Source organism: Desmodus rotundus, chromosome 2 (assembly GCF_022682495.2).
Source record: "Desmodus rotundus isolate HL8 chromosome 2, HLdesRot8A.1, whole genome shotgun sequence".
Lineage (NCBI taxonomy): Eukaryota > Metazoa > Chordata > Mammalia > Chiroptera > Phyllostomidae > Desmodus > Desmodus rotundus.
In genome coordinates, this window is record NC_071388.1 from 142,809,215 (window position 1) to 142,827,762 (window position 18,548).

Below are 18,548 nucleotides of genomic sequence, written 5' to 3' on the forward strand. Positions count from 1 at the left end.
TTTAATATTCCACAAATTCAGAAAGTATTCAAACCCAAACTACACCAGTAAGTTCAAATAAGGCAGAGATGGCTGGGTTTAAGGAACATTATATATTTTTTAAGATGTTTACCAATGATCCAGAATTAAGCCCCCCACTCCCAAATCTAAGTCCTCATCCATTCAGGTTGACTGCAGGGAGTGCCCAGGGACCCTGCTGACTCAGCACTGCTCTGCACTGAATGGGCCTTGCTGGTCAACATACTGGATTTTGTAGAATTATCTAACTTTGTACTGTATTATTATAAAAGTATGTCTTTTATAATAGTAACTATAATTCACATACCTACTGATTTTAGTATTTGATAGGCTCTTCTTAGCCCTAATACATGGTTCCTAAATTTGATCAAGAATATACTGTCATCCCAGTTCATACAAAAGTATTACTAGTTTTCCATTTCTTTTAAACCTAATACCCCATCTATTTCCAAGAGAAAAAATTTGAAGCAAAAAACAAATGCATTAGGAACTGTTAATATACTTTTTTTATCTTTTTACAGAGAAAAGCAGGTATTACACTAAGAAAACAGAGGGTGGACCTCTAGCATCTCATAACACAACTGCTGCGTGAGGGGTGTGCAAAGGTAAAAGCTGGCACAAAAACAACTTATTTAGTAGAAGACGCCATTTTTCTAATAAATTATATTTATTTACAAAAGGTCTAATTTTATATAACTGAAGTTCTTTATATCAGAACAACAGGTAAATAGAAGAGAACATCTGGTAATTACACAGAACATAGAAACCTTGTTCTCCTATGACTCACCTTTCAGAACAAGTCTTAAATTCAGTCGAGGAGGTAGGTAGGCATGAGACCAACACCTACCAAAAAAGTTTGCAGGAAGGACCTAAAAAAGAATGTTTATAAATAGCACATTTAGATACCCAAGGGTCAGCATAAAAGAAGGGCATCAAGAAATGGCTTACTTTGAATCTGATCTGAATAGGCAGCTGTTTTGTTTCATAGTCTGTGACTGAAAACTGGGATTGAGGGAGTTTAGTCAGTTGCTCTGAAACGCAAACGTCAACCTTACGTGATTATCATTTAAGTCAATTACCAATCACTACCAATGAGATGGCTTTGAACTAGATCCTACTGTATCAGAAAAGCAGTTTTTATATAGCAAGTTTATGTAATATTTACTCACTGGAACAGTGCACACCTGAAACTAATAATGTACGTCAACTGTAACTGAAAATAAGAAATAAAATGAAGAGCGTAGATAACCTACGGCAATTAAGGAATTAGGCCTGGCAGACAAGCTAAATAAAACGGGACACTGGGGGAGTGTGGTGATTGCAGCAAAGTCTTCTCACTTCCCACCTCACCATCACTTCAGCTCCAATAACATTTGAATGCCTGTCACGTTACCATTATTCATCCCTTTGTCAAAAACAGCCCAAAGTGATTAGTTCTTGGCTTTTATTTTTAATAGGAAGTTTGCTACTGTGTCCGTTAGGGCCTTTAAAGACCAATTCTGACCTAGGTGAAGGTTAATTCCTCAAATAAATTACTTTTGAACTACTATTGTATGTTAACTTAATGAATAGTTACAACAAAGATATATTTCAAATCATCAATGGGCTCCTTTCCTATTCAAAAACGACATGGAAGTTACATGTTCTAGTAAGCTTTTGAAATTTTCTGAAGTGATGGTAAGGCACAGTCACCTCAGTTATGCATGTGGCTGTAGTCATGGGTTAGTATGGTTTACTGCAATGATGCTTTTTCAAGCCCTTTAGTACCTGTCAACTAATGTTTTACATTCATTCAACAGACACCTACTATGTGCCAGGCACTGTTTTCTAATCCACAGACTACAGCAGTGAATGAAAACATAAATAGGATCTAGACTACCGAAGTCAAAATAATTGAAAAGAGCAAGGTGAATAAGGAAGGTAAGAATTATTAGACTGGTAATACCAGAACTATACAAGGAGACAGATTATGAACCTATTACTATAAACCTACTAAAACAATTTCATAAAAATTATGTGAAGTCAGTGCAGTTTTACCTAGAGAACATAAAAGAATTAAAAATTCTACCTCCTACTGAGATACTGTTCCCAAAGGAAAAGTCTCAGATTTAAGATATAAGGAATTTTGTGCTTTGCCTTATTTTTCTTTTAAATTACGTATTATACTTAATAGCCTATAAATTTTAAAAACAGCATTCTCGACTCTTCCCTGGGTACCACTTGATTAGACATTGTTTGCTCTCCTACATAGCATCGAGGCTTAAAAAAGGTATTTGTACAAAAGGGCTACAACCCCCCCTTCTGGGTGTGAAAATAAAAGTGGCTGCCTAGTCAGCAGTTGACCATTAAAAATGGAAGAAAACCAGAATCATCCAAGGCTAGTGCTTCTTCACACAGGACAAAACCCTTTGGTAACTGAATGAAAACTATAGACATTGTTTCCAGCAAATGCACTGAGATGTTTGAGGAATGTTTAGTCTCTTCACTCTGCCATTATGAATTAAGATTGCCTTACTCCAGGCCTTAACAAATCCTTTTCATTTTGTAGTATTATGAGGCTCAATTAGCAAAAGTCAAAAGAGCTGTGATACTCTGATCATATTCAGATTTACTGGGAGGCATGAAAAGTATTTTTACTGTTGAGAAACATGAATAATCTATATGCTGAAGCTACTTTTGGGTAATGATAACAAAATGCCATCACTATGTTAAAAAAAAATGTGGGCCTTTTTTAAATTTGAAAGCGGTAAGCTATTTAATTATACTTGGCAAGTGCAATGAATACTTCATACTTGATTGAGTAAATTAACTTTTCATACACACTCAATTTTCCCACACAGGAATTATAGACCAGAGAAAATAAAACCATCAGGTATTTGAAGTTGCTATATTGACTGTTAAGTATGAAATTAAATGTATTAGTGAATTTAACCCAATAATTTGTATTAATGATGAGGGAAGATGAACCATCAACATTTACCTACATCTGAGACTTACTTGAAAAGTAGACATTCCCCTTTTCTGAAAACATGCTTTCCTGTTTGAACTGTTTCAACATCTGTTCAATTTTAAGACATTTCAACTATTACCAAGGTGAATACTTTGAAACCTGAATCTTTAATTGGTTAAAAATATTTAGAATCTTCCCATCACCTGTGTGCCTTCAGATAGGACAGTATCTTTCTGGCAACTAAATCTCATTTGATGGGATCACTGAAGGGTGCTAGACAAGGACTATAGTAGCCACTTTAATAACATCTTTCATAACAAGGATGTTGTATTTTGAGTTATACCTTGTTTACCAGTTTTGTTTTATGTTAAATAATTTTCATGGGTGAGCTATAGGGAAACTTGAATTTGTATTTTCCTGTAGGGATTTGAGGTTGTGATAAGACAGTGTAAGAAGTACAGAAATTTATTTTGAGGACATGCTAAAACACATCAATAGTTTTTTATTTAAATAGAAAAATCAAAACTTTGAAGTTGTATTTAAAAAAATCATCATTCATAGAATTAAAACATTTTACAGATTCTAAATTCTCTCGTGAAACATCACTAGTATTTCTGCCAGTATCATATAATTATTTTAAAGATTTTACCACTGACTTCCATGTCAAATGTTAGACATGATTGGCAATATTAACTACCATTACAATGGGACCTCTGAAAATTAAGTGTAGGTGAATCCCTGTTTAAGTAGTTATGTTTTGGTTCTAATATACAATAGGGGACTCAAGCAAGCAACTTGATTACTTTACATTTTCTAAAAATAATGGTTCTCACTTTCTACAAAGTCATTATCATATTTCACATCAGAAAAGCAAGAAGTTGAGAAACCTCCCTACCCAACCCCCGAACCCGGTCTTCTTCTTCTTCTTCTTCTTTTTTTTTTTTTTAAGCTTTCAACAGTGGACAGATTTAATCAAAACAGGGAGGAAGGATGGGAAAAGAGTCATCCTGGTCAGTCCCACTTTTCAAATTCATTAGCGTGGTGAAGAAAAAATATAATGAGCATTTGTTCTTTTAAATCCCAACCTGAAACAGGATAGCTCAAAGTGTCCAAAAAACAAAACAAAAAAAACCCTAAGGTAAACCAAAGACTATGTGCTAAAATTTTCTATTTAAAAAAAATAATAATCCTGCACTGAAGGAATATAGTATAAATTACATTACCAACCTTCAAAAGTTAGCATGTAAAAAGTATTCTAGCTCAAACCACGGCTGCTCTAAAGTATTCTGCAGAAATTCACATATCAAAAACAAATATAGGGGCCTCGAATGCACTGATTATATTAAAAAAGGAAAAGTGACTTAGCTATGTGGGTAAGAGGAAGCAAAATTTCAGGGATTTAGTTTATCTTTAAATGATCATACAATTTTTTTAAAAGAGCTAAAGCAGTTACGTAGAAATAAATACTAGTACACGCTAGAAGAGAAGGTTTAATAATTGATAAAAATGTACAAAAATATTCAAATCAGAAATGCTTTAGAATGTGTACCACGAAGTCAATACTTCTCAGTGAGTAGGGAAGGTAAAAGACTTCCTCAATGAAAAAAGCAAGAGAAAGATCGAATTTAAAAAAAAGACAATTGTTAAGGAAAATGTTTAAGTCAACATTGATTTTTGTTTTAGACAAGGATATCGCAACTATCACTTAGTTTGGTGGCACATTCTTTAGTAGGTCCTTAAGGCAATATATTTAAACTAATCTACAATTTGACTTGATGTTAATGTTTAAAACATCACCTCAAAATAATGCCCTTGCTATAGCCTTTTAAAATGCACTCAGATGTTTCATAAAAATAATGGCGGCTTTATTATAGCAGTGCTCACTGGCACCACTGTAGTTAAGGGTCTACCATGTTTCCATTAAGAACACCTATTTCTGGGTTCACCATAAAAGATCAGATTAGCTCCAACCAGTTGGGTAGTGCACAAAAAAAGTAGTTTATCAGTTGCTGGTGCTTTTTTGGTACAACTAAATATCAAAAAAGTGTTTTATTGTATCTTCAAAATCCAACTTCCATAAAGTTAATCAAATCATCTTAATGACTTAGAACAAAGTAGAGACATCTGCAGTTATTAGTAAATTGCCACCTTTAATCCATCCTGCAGTGCCCTATGAAAGGGTCACAGAAAAACAGTTATGACCATATGAAAATATGATTCTTGATACAGAATCAAAAGTTATTTTCAGTTTCCTTTGCTTTTATAAAGTCCACAATAACAATACTTAAATGCACTTTTTCCTGTGATATAATTAAAACCCAGTGTTATTTCAATTGAACATAAAATAGAGTCCTTGGTCTGAATTAGACTTTAAATCATACTGTAAACATATATTTGGTATAATTTATTGATCATCATCCAGTTGCTCCAAAAGGGTCCTTCTGCGCTTTTCCAATTCCCCTTCACTCAGTTCACTGCCAGAAGTATCCCAATTACCCTGAGAAGACATTGGACACAATTACATTTCATGTTAGTACTTAAAAGGTAAGGTTAAAGTAATAAGGAACTTTTGAAAAAAAAACAATCCAAATCTCTTGAATCTCTTTCATAGAATCAGATACATCACATAGTTTAATGACTTATTACCTCTTTCCCCAACGCTTACCAATCGGTTACTAACTAAGTATATATACCTTAGTTATATTAGGAGAGATCCTTAATTTAGAATGAGGTTTTTATGTGTTGTTTTTAGTAAACATTAACATATAGATTGGGGACAACGATATATACCAGTTTCTTTTCCTTTCTCTTACACAACTGATTATGAAACATCCTCTTTCCATTTAATGGAAACCAGGTGTTCATTTCCTAAGCACTATATTCTTTCCAATTTTGCAGATTCTAAGTTGCCCTATGAGTGCTTTATATTAGAAAAAAGTACACTTAGTACAAACATTCAAGATTTATGAGCAGTACAGTTCTTAGGCTGAAGAAAAGATTCAAATAAAAATAATAATGCATTATTTGTGAGAAACAATCTTTGAAAAGTGGATATAGTTCACCTATCCTCTTTCCCTTCAGGAATTTCATTTAACCTAGTATAAGAAAGAAGAAAGTGTTAAGCTGCTAACAGGTGTAGAGGAAATACTCATTTTTCACCGAGGATGTGCATCAGACTCACCAGTGCAGCATTGAAATCAAACAAACCCCCCCCCACCCTACTGCATCAGAATATCCAGAGGGAGGGCTAGGGCTTCTCTATATGGTGTAAACTCTCCACTGGTAATTCCGAGGCATAGTCCTTGCTAAGCTCACAGCGCTTGTGGGAGGAATGGAAAGGCTGAGGAGGTTTGTGCTACTGTGGTGTCATTCATATGTATGTACACACACACACATTTGGGAAAGTAAGAACTACATAATTTGATATTAAAATATTAACTTTTGGTTATAGTCCCATCCTATTCATTTGCCCTCACCTCTCCTCCCACTGATTATTCCCAAAAGTTACTGGAATGTTACCTTTTGAAACCAGACTTAGTAATAATGACAACTGTGAATGTCTGGAGGGAGAACCCTGATTTGAGTCTCTTAAATTTTATATTCCTTAAAAAATAAGGTAGGAAATGTGCAGTGGCACTTCTTAGTGGGAATGCACAATGCAGAAGACTATATCTTCCTTTCTCAGCCAGTTAAAATAATAGCTATGGAATGCTATGTTACTTTTTTAAGGAATTTAGGATGCTCCAATTGGGTCATTTATGACTGCACACATTAGAAAACTTTTATAATTAACTGAATTTTCATTGTTTTCTTTAATGCTAGTAGACCTGAAAAAAAGTCTATTCTTTAAACACCATCACAGTTTTAGTCACAGTCTCCATTTCTGTATTATAAAAATTCTACTTACAGAAGAATCCTTTCCAGTCTTTTTCTTAGGTGATTTGTGTTTTGATTCAGATCTTTGTCTAGTTCTGTCTTTTTCACTTTCCCGGTCTTTGTCTTTTTTATCTTTCTCTCGCTCAGCATCTGACTCTGGAGAGTCCTGTATAAATAAGAAAAAAGTTGGCATTTGACAAAGACAAATGCCCATATAGGTAGTATTTAGGAAAATCCACCCATAACAAAGAATGTGTTCACAGTGGCGAAATTTAAAGTGTTTAGCTCAAGGATTCTATAACATTTCCAAGATTCAAGGGGGCAGTGGCCCATTCTTACAGAAAGGATGACATTCCAGTAAGAGTAATACACACTACTAAAAGAGCTTTAATAAGTTAAGGATGAAGGCACATTTCCACAAACCCAGTAAAACATTACTTATTATGAACATAAGATGCTATGATGAGCTCAATCATACTGTATTTTGGACTGTAAGACGCACTCCCCTATTTTGGGAGGAAAATGGGGATGTGTCTTATAATCCAAATGTAGCTTACCTGACTCGCTTGGGGGGGGGGGGGGGCAGGGTTTTTTTGTTCTTTTTCTTTCCTATTTTCCTCCTCTAAAACCTAGGTACATCTTATGGTCCGGTGCATCTCACAGTCCGAAACATACGGTATTAGGTTGATAGCTGTATAATAAAATTCTTTCCTCAAATTTGCCACTGAGTAGCAGAAATTACTTCAAATGTAATGTCAGTGCCGAAACAAGCAGTCCTTCATTAGGGATGCGTAAGTTCAAGTCAGCAGCATGAAGAAGATCTCCTTCAACAGGTTTGTGGTAACACCCAGGACCTTACATTTTGAAAAAGACCTCTAGGTGTACCTAAGGTTAAGTGGTTCTCAACAACAGCTGTAACATACACATAAAACATAAAGACTTGCGTTTTCCACTAAGATTGCTTTAAAAAACCAGAGTGGGAATCTTAATATTGTGTGTATATTTTTTTTCCCAAAGCTCACCCAAAGATTTTGATTGACGATTAAGACAAAGATCAACTGTAAAGCTCTTGAATTCAGGTGCCCACCTACACACCGTGCTGGACTGCTCGGTACTAGACAGAAAACGGTCTGCTGCCCCTAGGGGAGTTAAAGGCAAAAGCCTAGTGTAAAAATTAAAAACCTGCTTACAGATTTATGTCTCCTCTTCTTGCTTTTCTTCTTATGTTTTTTTGACTTCTTGTAACTTCTCTCTAAGCAGCATGAAAAGGGAAAGTGTCAGAATTTGAGGACATCCAAGTGTCAATGATTTTAACCAAGTTAAAAGATATGCTTACCAGACTCAGCACTAGAAGAATGTTCTGAAGCAGAACGAGACTCTGATCGTTGTCTTTTTTTCTTTGTATGGCTGTCGTCGTCATCGGAATCTGACCCCTAAACAATACAAATAATTTCATTTGTAATGATGCTAATAAATGTTTCAATACACTTAGGGTGTCATCTAATAAACTTCCTTACCGATCGAGAGCGGGAACGTTTCCTGTGGTGTTTTTTGGATTTTTTAGAATGTTTCTTGTTCTTTGAATGATGATGTTGACATTCATGCTACAGGAGCAAACAAAGAAAATATTCAAAAGTTTACATTTACTTTAGAGAGCAGATCGTAAAGAAGTTTTAAAAGCTATATAAATAAGTTCTTAGAGTAAAACCCCATTTTGCATACTTAGGATGTACTCCTTTGAAACTGTGTGAAGAATTATAATCACTTGAAATGTTTTCTTCTGAACCTTAACCATCATTTAGATATCTAAACACAACAATGTAAAAATATTAATAAAGTACTTTTTGTAGGAATGAGAAGGGTGTGGGTTAGTAGGGATAACTGATACACTCCAGGAAGGTATAATTTACAGAAAAGTTACACTGCTTTCAAAAACAAATACCATTACATTCAGATACGGTTTTTCTCATGGCTCAACACCAAACTAAAGAACTGCCTCAGAGCTGCCCTTGAACTGATAAATAAAGGTTGGTTTCAGAATGAATATATAATCTACTCTTTCTTTTCACACAAGGAGAATCCCCTTCTTAGTCAAATTTAAGACATCCATCCATAGGCACTCTAACCCCATGTGAAATCAGAAAAAGTGCTGTTTCTGTGGATTTTAACTCTTACTAATAAAACAATTATCCGGCTAGCAGGAATGAGGAAATGCTACAGTAAAAAGTCCTTGCCCCCAACATATCTATAGCTTTGAAAATAAATTTTACTTCAGTTTACAAGTAAGTGGAAAGAGAAAATCTGGCTTAGGAGGGACTCTCATTTTATGTCACTGAATGCTAGTTTTTCCTTTTCTAGCTCTAGGTCCAGAATATTGGGTTCCAAAACCCTCTTCTTATGGGTTCAGCCCTTCCCTGTGCTACTATCTTTATCTCCATTTATGACCTCATCACTTTACCCCCAGCACAGATCATGAAAAATCTTGATGGAAGATTCCTGAATCAGGGGAAAATGAATCTTGTTAAAATGATGATTCTGATACAAGAATTCTGCTGATGGGGTCTGAGGTTCTGCATTTCTCATAAGCTCCAAGTTACTACAGATAATGCTAGTTGAAAACACTTTGAGTAGAAAAGATCTAGAGGCAGCTGGGAAACTAATACAGAGTACATGAGGGTATATTAACAGAGCAAACTGTCAACACTGATATTCATCAAGAACAAAAAACATAATGAAACACTCAAGTCAATGTAAGTGACCTGCTACACCCAATAACTATGCAACACTATGTGCCAGTTTTCAGATTGTTGTAAAGTATCAGTTTATCTACCGGCTTAGCATGTTTGTTAAAAGTACTGACTCTGGAGTCAAAGAGCCCGTGTTGGAATTCCTTCCTGTAAATTATTTCTCTTTGCCTCAGTTTACTCATCTAGACTTCATAGGGTTGTTTTTAGGATTGCAGGCATGTATGTAGTATTTGCCTAACAATTAAACAGTGCCTGGCCCACACAGGCATCATATATTTACTACACACAAGTGCCTATCTGAAATCACCAAAATACCCTTACTCAGCTAATAAAGTAACTTGCAGTTTTATCATTTTTCTAACAAAGCTTAATTCATTATTTCTGAGATCACCAGTGAAACACATCTAATATATCTAAGGTAGTATATTTTAAATATATGAGTAGAATCTTGTAAAGCAGATATAAAACAGTTTTTAAGTTTTCTTCAGGTTCACTAGTCAGTTGATATAGCTGCTAAGTTCAATTTCTAAAACACTGTAAAAATAAGAAACACATATGAATAGTCTCCACAATCTTTGTATCCCCATGCAAGTTTTATCTGTTTCACTTACAAGCAGTTTCTATTTAAAAGAAAAATATACTTTTAAGTATCCCAGGTAACTACATTTGCAAAAAAGTAATGTAATTTAAGTAACATACTTATTGTTCTGAATTCCTTCATTTTTATTTATATTTTTACAGTTTATATTTCAGCCAGTTATGAGAATATTAAAATTACCTCAAGTACATGCATAAAATCTTTAAATATTCGTTTTCTTTCAGACTCTAGAGTTATGTCCTCAAATGCTGGCTCTTTTACAAATCTCTCCCGGATCTGAAAAAATTCAGATATGCAATAAATGTATTAATGCCAAGAACATATCAATACGACTAAGAAAAAAAACCCAGCAAGTGAAAAATGTGACAGCTCATTCCCCTCAAAGTCTATTATATTATTTTCTTTACTCTGAAATCCACAATATTTTTAACAAATATTTCTAAATGTAGAGTCACAGCTGACTTTACACTTTTAATCTAGTCTCAATATATCTAATATACTATACAAATAACTTCAACTTATTTTTGTGGCTATAAAATGAAAGGAACTGAAAGGAATATTATTTTCAATTGTAAAGAAAACAATTCATTTGGAAAAATTTACAAATATACATACATCTTCCCAGACAGCATCCAATTCTATTGGAGGAGTAGCTTGTTTCAACATACTCTTAAATGCAGATTCTTTTCGTTTCATCTTTCGAGCCTCCTCTTTTTCTCTTTCACGTTCACGGGCTTCTGCCTTTTCAAGTAACTTTTAGGAAATCAGTTAATCAGTTACAATAATTTTCTTTAGTTGAAACAACTCATTGTTATTATTAAGATTTTATTTTTAGAAAGAGGGTAAGGGAGGGAGAAGGTACAGAAACATCAACTGGTTGCCTCCCATACAGGCCTCAACAGGGGACCAAACCTGCAACCCAGGCATGTGCCCTGACCAGGAATCAAACTGGCGACCTTTCACTTTGTGGGATGACACTCAACCAACTCAACTACACCAGCCATGGCTCACACTTTTTTAAGTATTTTCCCATTATTTACAAGTTAAGATCCAATTTACAACACCAGTTATTCAGCAAAGAAAGCTTAACATCAGCCCATCACCTAAATATATTATTTTCTTTTACCTTATCCTGAAAGATATCTACTGCCGTATGAAATCATGCTCATACTCCCTTATTCCAGTATCCTACAACTGAAGTACTTTTGGCTGAATATTTAAGAACTGTACTATTGTTCATAATAGTAAAGACAACTTACACTATTAAAAGCCAACTTAATATTTCCAGCATCTAATGTGGTTGATCTTTTAGTTGAACTGATTATTGCCACAAAGTCTTCAAAAGTAGTATTTACTTCAACTACAAATCCTTTATCCTAAAAAAAAACAAACAGAAATCTTGTTAATGACACATATCAAAGGAACATAGAATTTTTAAATGTACCACAGATTAACAGTGTACAGGAAGTATACTATTTACCTTTAGAATGTCTTTTATTATCTTCTTCTCATCATGATAGCGTGCTTTTAGATCCTCAACATAAAACTTGAAAAGGTCAAGTGCAGTTGATCCTAATGAAAAAACTAAAGAAGTCAAAAGCTAGCTCTAACTAAAGAGCTGCAATTATTTTTTTGTTTATAAAACAAAATAAAGTGCCCCTCCCTCCCATCTTCCAAAACAACCTTCTGGCCCATTCCACCCACTATCATAACTATAAATTAGGGAAGAAAAGAATCTCACCCGGCTGACCAAGCATATTAGTGAATCTAATATCAGAACTAATTGTTGGATACAATTCCATCCAAGATGACATAGAATGCAGTTGTCCATGTTCATGCAGTTCATCTAAAAATATCTGGAAAATTAAGAACCATTAACAATAACAAGAAACAACAATGAACCCCGTAATATTGAAGTCATCTCTGAGGACATTAGAAAAAATATTAGTGTACCGTGAACACACACATTAAAAACACAGCAATATTTAAAACTCTTCTACCAATGTTATCATCCCCAACGGGTATAGGTGCAACCATTAAGGTGGCTCCTTGATAAAAGTAAAATCTGCTTTTAGGCAAAAAAAAAAAAAAAAAAAAAAAAAAAAAAAAAAAAAAAAAAGTATTTTGTACCTCAAAGAAAAGGACCTTTGAAAAGCTACTACATTAACTCTACAGGCTTCAGTTTACTGTAGTGTAAAATGAAACATCACTTCCAGTTTTAAAAAAAGATATAAAGGTAAAAGTAAACTAAAAATATTGAACATTATCTATTTCAAATGATGATGCTCTGAAGAATGTGTGTACATGATTCATAAAATATACGTGTTTTTAACATGGTGCCTGATATGTTCTAGGTGTTTTTATTTTTTATTTAATTTTCTTGACAAATGTGGGCCTCTTTAAGAGGAGGATACATAATTTTACCAAAGTAATATACATAGTATTTTGGGGAACAAGGACTCGACCCTGTATCTGATTTCAAAACCTATTCTTTCTATATTACTACCTTAATTCTAAATCTTCATATGCTTATTTCAATTTCTTTTCTTTATTCTTTTATACTATTTGCAGATTATCAGGGTAACATATTAGGACTTTAGTACTTAGTAATTTCCACATTTCCTGCCTCCCCAAACAGTTAGGGAATTTAATCCTACAAACAAATATTCCTAAAGAACAATGACCCCAAATTTTGCCCCTAAAATTCCTAAACCTGCAATGTTCAATATGGTAGGTTGAACATACTGAATCTACCAAATGCAGCTTTTAAGTACATGAAATGTGGCTAGTTGGAACTGAGATGTGCAATCAGTGTCTACAGCACACAATGATTTTGAAGATTATCCCAAAATATCAATTTTAAAAAATACCGACTGCATGTTAAAATGATAATATTTTGGATATATTGGGTGAGAGAAAAAATTAGTAAAATTACCAAGAAATTAAAATCACATATGCGGCAGACAAAAATTCATCAGACCGCTCCGTCATGGGTAACACCAGACATCTAAACTCCACTTCTCCTCAAACAAGAATAAGCATGTCCATCTAGTCTTATACGTCCAACATTTTTTCCTCAAATTTACTACCTATCCTTTTGTTCTCATCCTTCCTACAACATAAATGGAATCCGAATCTTAAACCAACCCTGCTGCTATGTGATCACGATGTTCCTCACTTGCTCCCTCTTTTGATTGCCTAAAATAGCTTAGAAATCATCTTCAATGATGCTCTCTAGGATCTTAGAATCAACCTGACTCTATTATTCCTGCTTTGCTAGTATTTGTTTCACTTTCAGGATACAAGATCTGAAGAGTCATAAAATTTTGATATTGAGTCCATTTCAGTAGTGAATCCCTAACCTGAGCGAAAATTACAATCACCTGAAAAAAATTTTTTTACATTCTGATTTAAAACTGGATTATTTGTAATTTTACTTTTTAAAGTAAATGACTTTATGACTTTGATATGAGTTCAGGTTTGAAAACCATTATGCTAAAATTGTATGGTTCTACTCCTTTTATTTACTAACCCCATCTTGGAGCATGGGGCGGGAGCCTAGTATTTTACATTAGAGAAGGTAAGTTGCTTCCAAGATGTCTGAGCTGGTATTTCTCCTTCCCTTAGAAGGGAGGTTCCCAAACCTTGGCACTCACTGCCTCAGAGTCAATTCAATATATTTTCTCCCCTCATCTCCTTCCGTCTGTCTCCTTGTATGCTGTTCATAATATACCTATTAATATATATATGCTTGAATTCCAAACCTTCTAAGATTTTGTTTTATGAGAGAGATCTCTTTCAATTTCCTTCATTCCCTCTTGACTGATTTCTCTTACTCAAGAAAAGCCAATCTCTTAACCCTGAGCTCATTTGAACTTTCTTAACAAATGTCTTCAAGAAAGGTCTGATTTTACCTCTCTTTACCTTTACCCTTTAACTTTCCCTACCACACCAACAATTATGAAACACCTTAAATGCTACACCTAAAAGTATTCTTTTGGTCTTATTTCAAATTCTTAAACACTTGCTACTTTTGGTGGGTTCCTCTACCTCAGCAGTTTCTCAAAGAATCATTTGAAAGACTGGTGAAAACCGGATTGTTGGACCCCACCCCCAGGGTTAGATTCAGTAGGTCTGGTGTGGGGTTTGAGAATCTCCATTTCTATAACTTCCCAGGTGACTTTGATGCTATTTTATCCAAGTGCCTAGCTTTGAGGACTACTTAAAACTCCACCTTAGCTTCTGAGACAATATACATCCCCTGGTTCTCCTTTAAAGTCCCCTATCATTCCTTTCCACTCTTGACAGAAATTCAAAAACCAGTTTTAAGACTTTAAAAAGTCATATGTTCTTAGTCATAGATGTCACAAATATTTATTCTTTATCTGACTGGCAAATGAATACTCAATAAAATAACAGCCATCATCATAACCATTATTAATGACAATGTTCTTTTCATTCATGATCTTTTATTCTAAATGTCAATTTTCTAATTTATTTTATTGATCTTTCTAAATATATCTTTTGACAGGCAATATAATGACACAGGAAATTTACTGAGCTGAATACTGAAGCAAAACCAATATAACATGCTAACCCCAGTTATATCAAAATAGTAATCAGAATCCATGCCAGATATTTACCAATCTGATTTAAAGCCATATTTTAGGCTTACCTAGAAGACCCATGTGGCCTTTACGTTAGATTTCTTCTACACTTTCTCCAGTTCCAGTACTGACACCATATATTGTACTTTTTTCTGTGTGACACAGATTTCCTTATTTTTTATGTTATTATTTTATCATACAGGTCTCATTTTAAACTACTGCAAAACCTCTTTTTTAATAAAGGACATTAAAGCTCAATCACTGGTTGCAGAAGAGTATTAACTAGCCTTCTAAAAGTTTATTTTCCCCTTCTTCCCGGGCACATGGCTGCTTATTAAATCTAGGTTTTCTAGCTTTCTTTTAGCTAGTTATGGCCATGTGACTGAATTCTCAGCCTGAGTATTAAAGAGTAGAAATTCTATGCCACTAGATTTTAAAAGAAATGCCCTCTTAATTTACTTGGCAAGTTGTACAAGGTTGGAAAGGCAGAGTGGCAGTGATAGCGAGGAAAGAGACAAAGTGTGTCCAGATTCTCATATCAGCTGAGTCCAGATCCAGACTCAGCGGCCTGGTGCACCTGAGGGAGGACTAAAGCCAATACTGAGATTTTTTTTTCTTATCTGACTGATAACACTCCTGTAAAGACATTTTGGGGTGTGGGTGCTATTAGGAGGGTATGTGTATATGTATGTGTGAGAGTAATATTTTTATAAGAGCTGTCTAAATTATTTTTCACAATATATTTAATAATCAATGCTTTAAAAAGCAGTGGCATCCTATAAAGTGGAAATTTAAGTTCTAGAGCTTTGGATATGAAATTGAGGTCATACTGCATTACTTTACCACCTGGAAGTAAAAATCAGGCCTGGAAAACCCAGGAAGGCTTGTAGACACCCCACCACAGCGGCCAGCACCACCACAGGAAAGACACGGAGACCAATAGTACTTGGCCTGGCCTGCGTTTCCATTTCTAATGGGATAAAGTGGGTTTTTTTTTGTTTTTTGGTTTTTTTACAAGAAGCCATATTAAAAAAAAAAAATTGAGATATGAATGTGGTTTCTAATTATATCAGATGTTAATATTTTAAAGCTGTAACAAAGTTTAAAATTTCTACTTTGTGCCCTGGAGGGTGTAGTTCAGTGGAATGAGTGCCAGCCTGCAAACCAGAGTCGCCAGTCAGGGCACGTGGATGGGTTGTGGGCCAGGTCCCCCAGTAGGGGGCACGGGAGAGGCAACAGCTGTGATATTTAAGATGGTTAGTGACCTTGGGCATGGTGGTCCAAGTTTTTAAGAGTCTGCTAGATGATTCTGATGTATACTAAGTTTTAGGAACCACTGAGTTGGGGCATGGCAATGTGCCCTACCCCAAACCAAGTTAACTCTTATTTTAAGAAGTAAACTTGTTTAAGCTAGTGTAACTTAGCATTTATCCTAATACAGTGTTTAATGGAAGAGACTCTGTAATTAAGACTGCAGATTCAAGTTTTGCCTTCACTATTCAGCAGCTGAATTTGAGCAAGTCACTTCCTCTCTCCCAGATCATTTCCTTATCTAGGTGGACATAACAAAGATATTACCTACTCTTATAATACAAGGCTGTCATAAAAATCAAGAGATTTATTTAGTATGTATAAGTAGTCAACAATCAATTAATGCTAATTGCTAACATTATAATTCATCTATCAATCTGCTCCTTACATACCACATCTGCTACAGTCTTCTGTATTCCCCTGGACTAAAATGGCTGCTCTTCCTCAGTGGGGTCACAACTAATTGCAGAACTAAGAGTTAAATGTGTATGAATACTTCACAAAGTCTACATTAGTGATCTGGGATCAGGTATTTTAAAACTGTTTACAGCATTGTTGAAGCTCATTAACCATATTATAAAATTAAGCTAGAAAGGAAAAATTTAAATACCTGAAAAGATTCTCTGTTTTTACGCTGTCGTCTCCGTTCTCTCAGCAAACTCTTCTGTTTTTCTTCTTCTTCTTCCTTTTCTAAAGCCCGGATATGCTCTTCAAAGCAAATTAATGCATCTTCTTTATCCATGTCTAAAGGTTTTATCAGTTAAAAAATTAAAATGTCATTTAATTATTTGCATTAACTCCCTATAAATGTCAAACTCACCTTTCCAAAATACTTATATTTAAACTCAAATGAGACTCATAATTATCTAAATGGGAAAAATTTAAGAAAAATTCCAAAAAAACCTCACCAAAAGATACCTTTGCACCTGAGAATGAAACAAAGACAATGCACATGACACAACTAATGAAAATAAATTATGATGACAAAATTTGTAAGCAGTATCAGAATTACCCAAGGAGCTTTGCAAAGTATGAAGTTCTAGGCCCTGTCCCAAACTTCCCGAAGCATGGTATTCAGAGGGATAATCAAGAAAACTGTAATTTAAAAAACAACTAGATAGTAAAAAAAGCAAATTTGGAGAAGCTTAGTGGAAGATAATGCTAATATATTTTTTGCATTTTGCAAATCTCTAAAGCCATCATCTCAAGAAGATAGCATGAATAAAATGTGGTAATTTGCTTCTTACCAAGTCACATAGACAATTTCAAGCTTATCCAATGATAAACATATTTCAAGGATTATCTGATAAAGCTAACTTCACATTTCTGGAAAAATATTTTTGTCCTAAATCACAAAACAATTAGGAAGAAGTATCCTATTTAGAAACAAAACACTTCAGCACCAGCTGGTGTGGCTCAGTGGATGGAGCGCCGGCCTGTGAACCAAAGGGTCGCTGGTTTGATTCCCAGTCAGGGCACATGCCTGGGTTGTGGGCCAGGTCCCCAGAAGGGGGTGCTCAAGAGGCAACCACATACTGATGTTTCTTTCCCTCTCTTTCTCCTTCCCTTCCCCTCTCTAAAATTAAATAAATAAAATCTTTTAAAAAAAGAAACAAAACACTTTTTTAGAAATGAAGTAACAATTGTGTAAAATTCAGCTGTCTCATAAAAAATAGATTCCCTTGCTGTTTGACAACTTCTTAAAAACTGTTTCTCCATTTAATTATTATGCTTACTCTGTAATTCCTCATCTTCTGCAAAAGTTGGATTATCCATGAGATACTGCTGGGCTTCTGACCAGGTAGTAGAATATGTTACATTAGCCATGTTGTCAAGTATGTTTTTTAAGGCTTCCCAATTTCTCTTTCGCAACTGCTTTGCTTGTTCCTAAATCAAAAGTATGAATATATGTTTTGAAGTTCAAAGAAATATTAAAATGCAATTTAGTAAAGGTTTCTTTACATTTTAACTGATGACCAAATTTCAAAGTTACCCATTTACTTTGAATGTCAACATTATTTACCTTTCCAGGGCTCTAGCCTAATTTCTTGGCTTGGTACCTACCTTCAATTTTTTCACCTCTCTTCTAAAGCCAGAATCTGGAAAACAAAATTTCTCTTCCTAAAACTATGCACTATAGGCATGGTCTAAAAAACTAAAGTTATGCAAACAAATCATACAATGAATAAATGCTAAGATCTTCATTAGCAGGTAAATCAAATGTCTGTTAATAATACATTTCTGTAAGTCTCTTGAAGACTGGATAATACAAAATTTAGTGCATATAATAGTTATGGGGTACTTTAAAATACTACCCTACAAGTACATTTTAGTGTAAACCACTATATAATATTTCCCTTCTTACAAAAGAATCATAAACAAAAGCAGTTTTAGCAAAAACACTGATATCTTATCTGTCACAGCAGGCATAAAATAGCCAA

At 34.5% G+C, this 18,548-nt stretch overlaps 1 protein-coding gene across 8 annotated transcripts in view; it reads right to left on the reverse strand.

Moving 5' to 3' along the window:
• Positions 1 to 3,897: 3,897 nt before the first annotated feature.
• PRPF40A (pre-mRNA processing factor 40 homolog A) overlaps positions 3,898 to 18,548 on the reverse strand; it is a 53,493-nt gene continuing 38,842 nt past the window's right edge. For 4 of the 8 annotated variants that reach the window (XM_024579902.3, XM_024579901.3, XM_045187419.2 and 1 more), the window contains 12 exons: positions 17,844 to 17,994; positions 16,718 to 16,851; positions 11,931 to 12,045; positions 11,670 to 11,761; positions 11,449 to 11,565; positions 10,805 to 10,942; positions 10,370 to 10,465; positions 8,362 to 8,448; positions 8,181 to 8,277; positions 8,035 to 8,096; positions 6,876 to 7,010; positions 3,898 to 5,465 (listed from right to left, as the gene is read on the reverse strand). In XM_024579902.3, coding sequence (XP_024435670.2) covers positions 5,373 to 5,465; positions 6,876 to 7,010; positions 8,035 to 8,096; positions 8,181 to 8,277; positions 8,362 to 8,448; positions 10,370 to 10,465; positions 10,805 to 10,942; positions 11,449 to 11,565; positions 11,670 to 11,761; positions 11,931 to 12,045; positions 16,718 to 16,851; positions 17,844 to 17,994 — 1,317 coding nt within the window. In that variant the 3' untranslated portion in view covers positions 3,898 to 5,372. Of the gene's footprint in view, positions 5,466 to 6,875; positions 7,011 to 8,034; positions 8,097 to 8,180; positions 8,278 to 8,361; positions 8,449 to 10,369; positions 10,466 to 10,804; positions 10,943 to 11,448; positions 11,566 to 11,669; positions 11,774 to 11,930; positions 12,046 to 16,717; positions 16,852 to 17,843; positions 17,995 to 18,548 lie in introns of all 8 variants that reach the window. The other 4 variants (XM_045187421.2, XM_045187420.2, XM_045187418.2 and 1 more) reach the window with 1 other exon arrangement.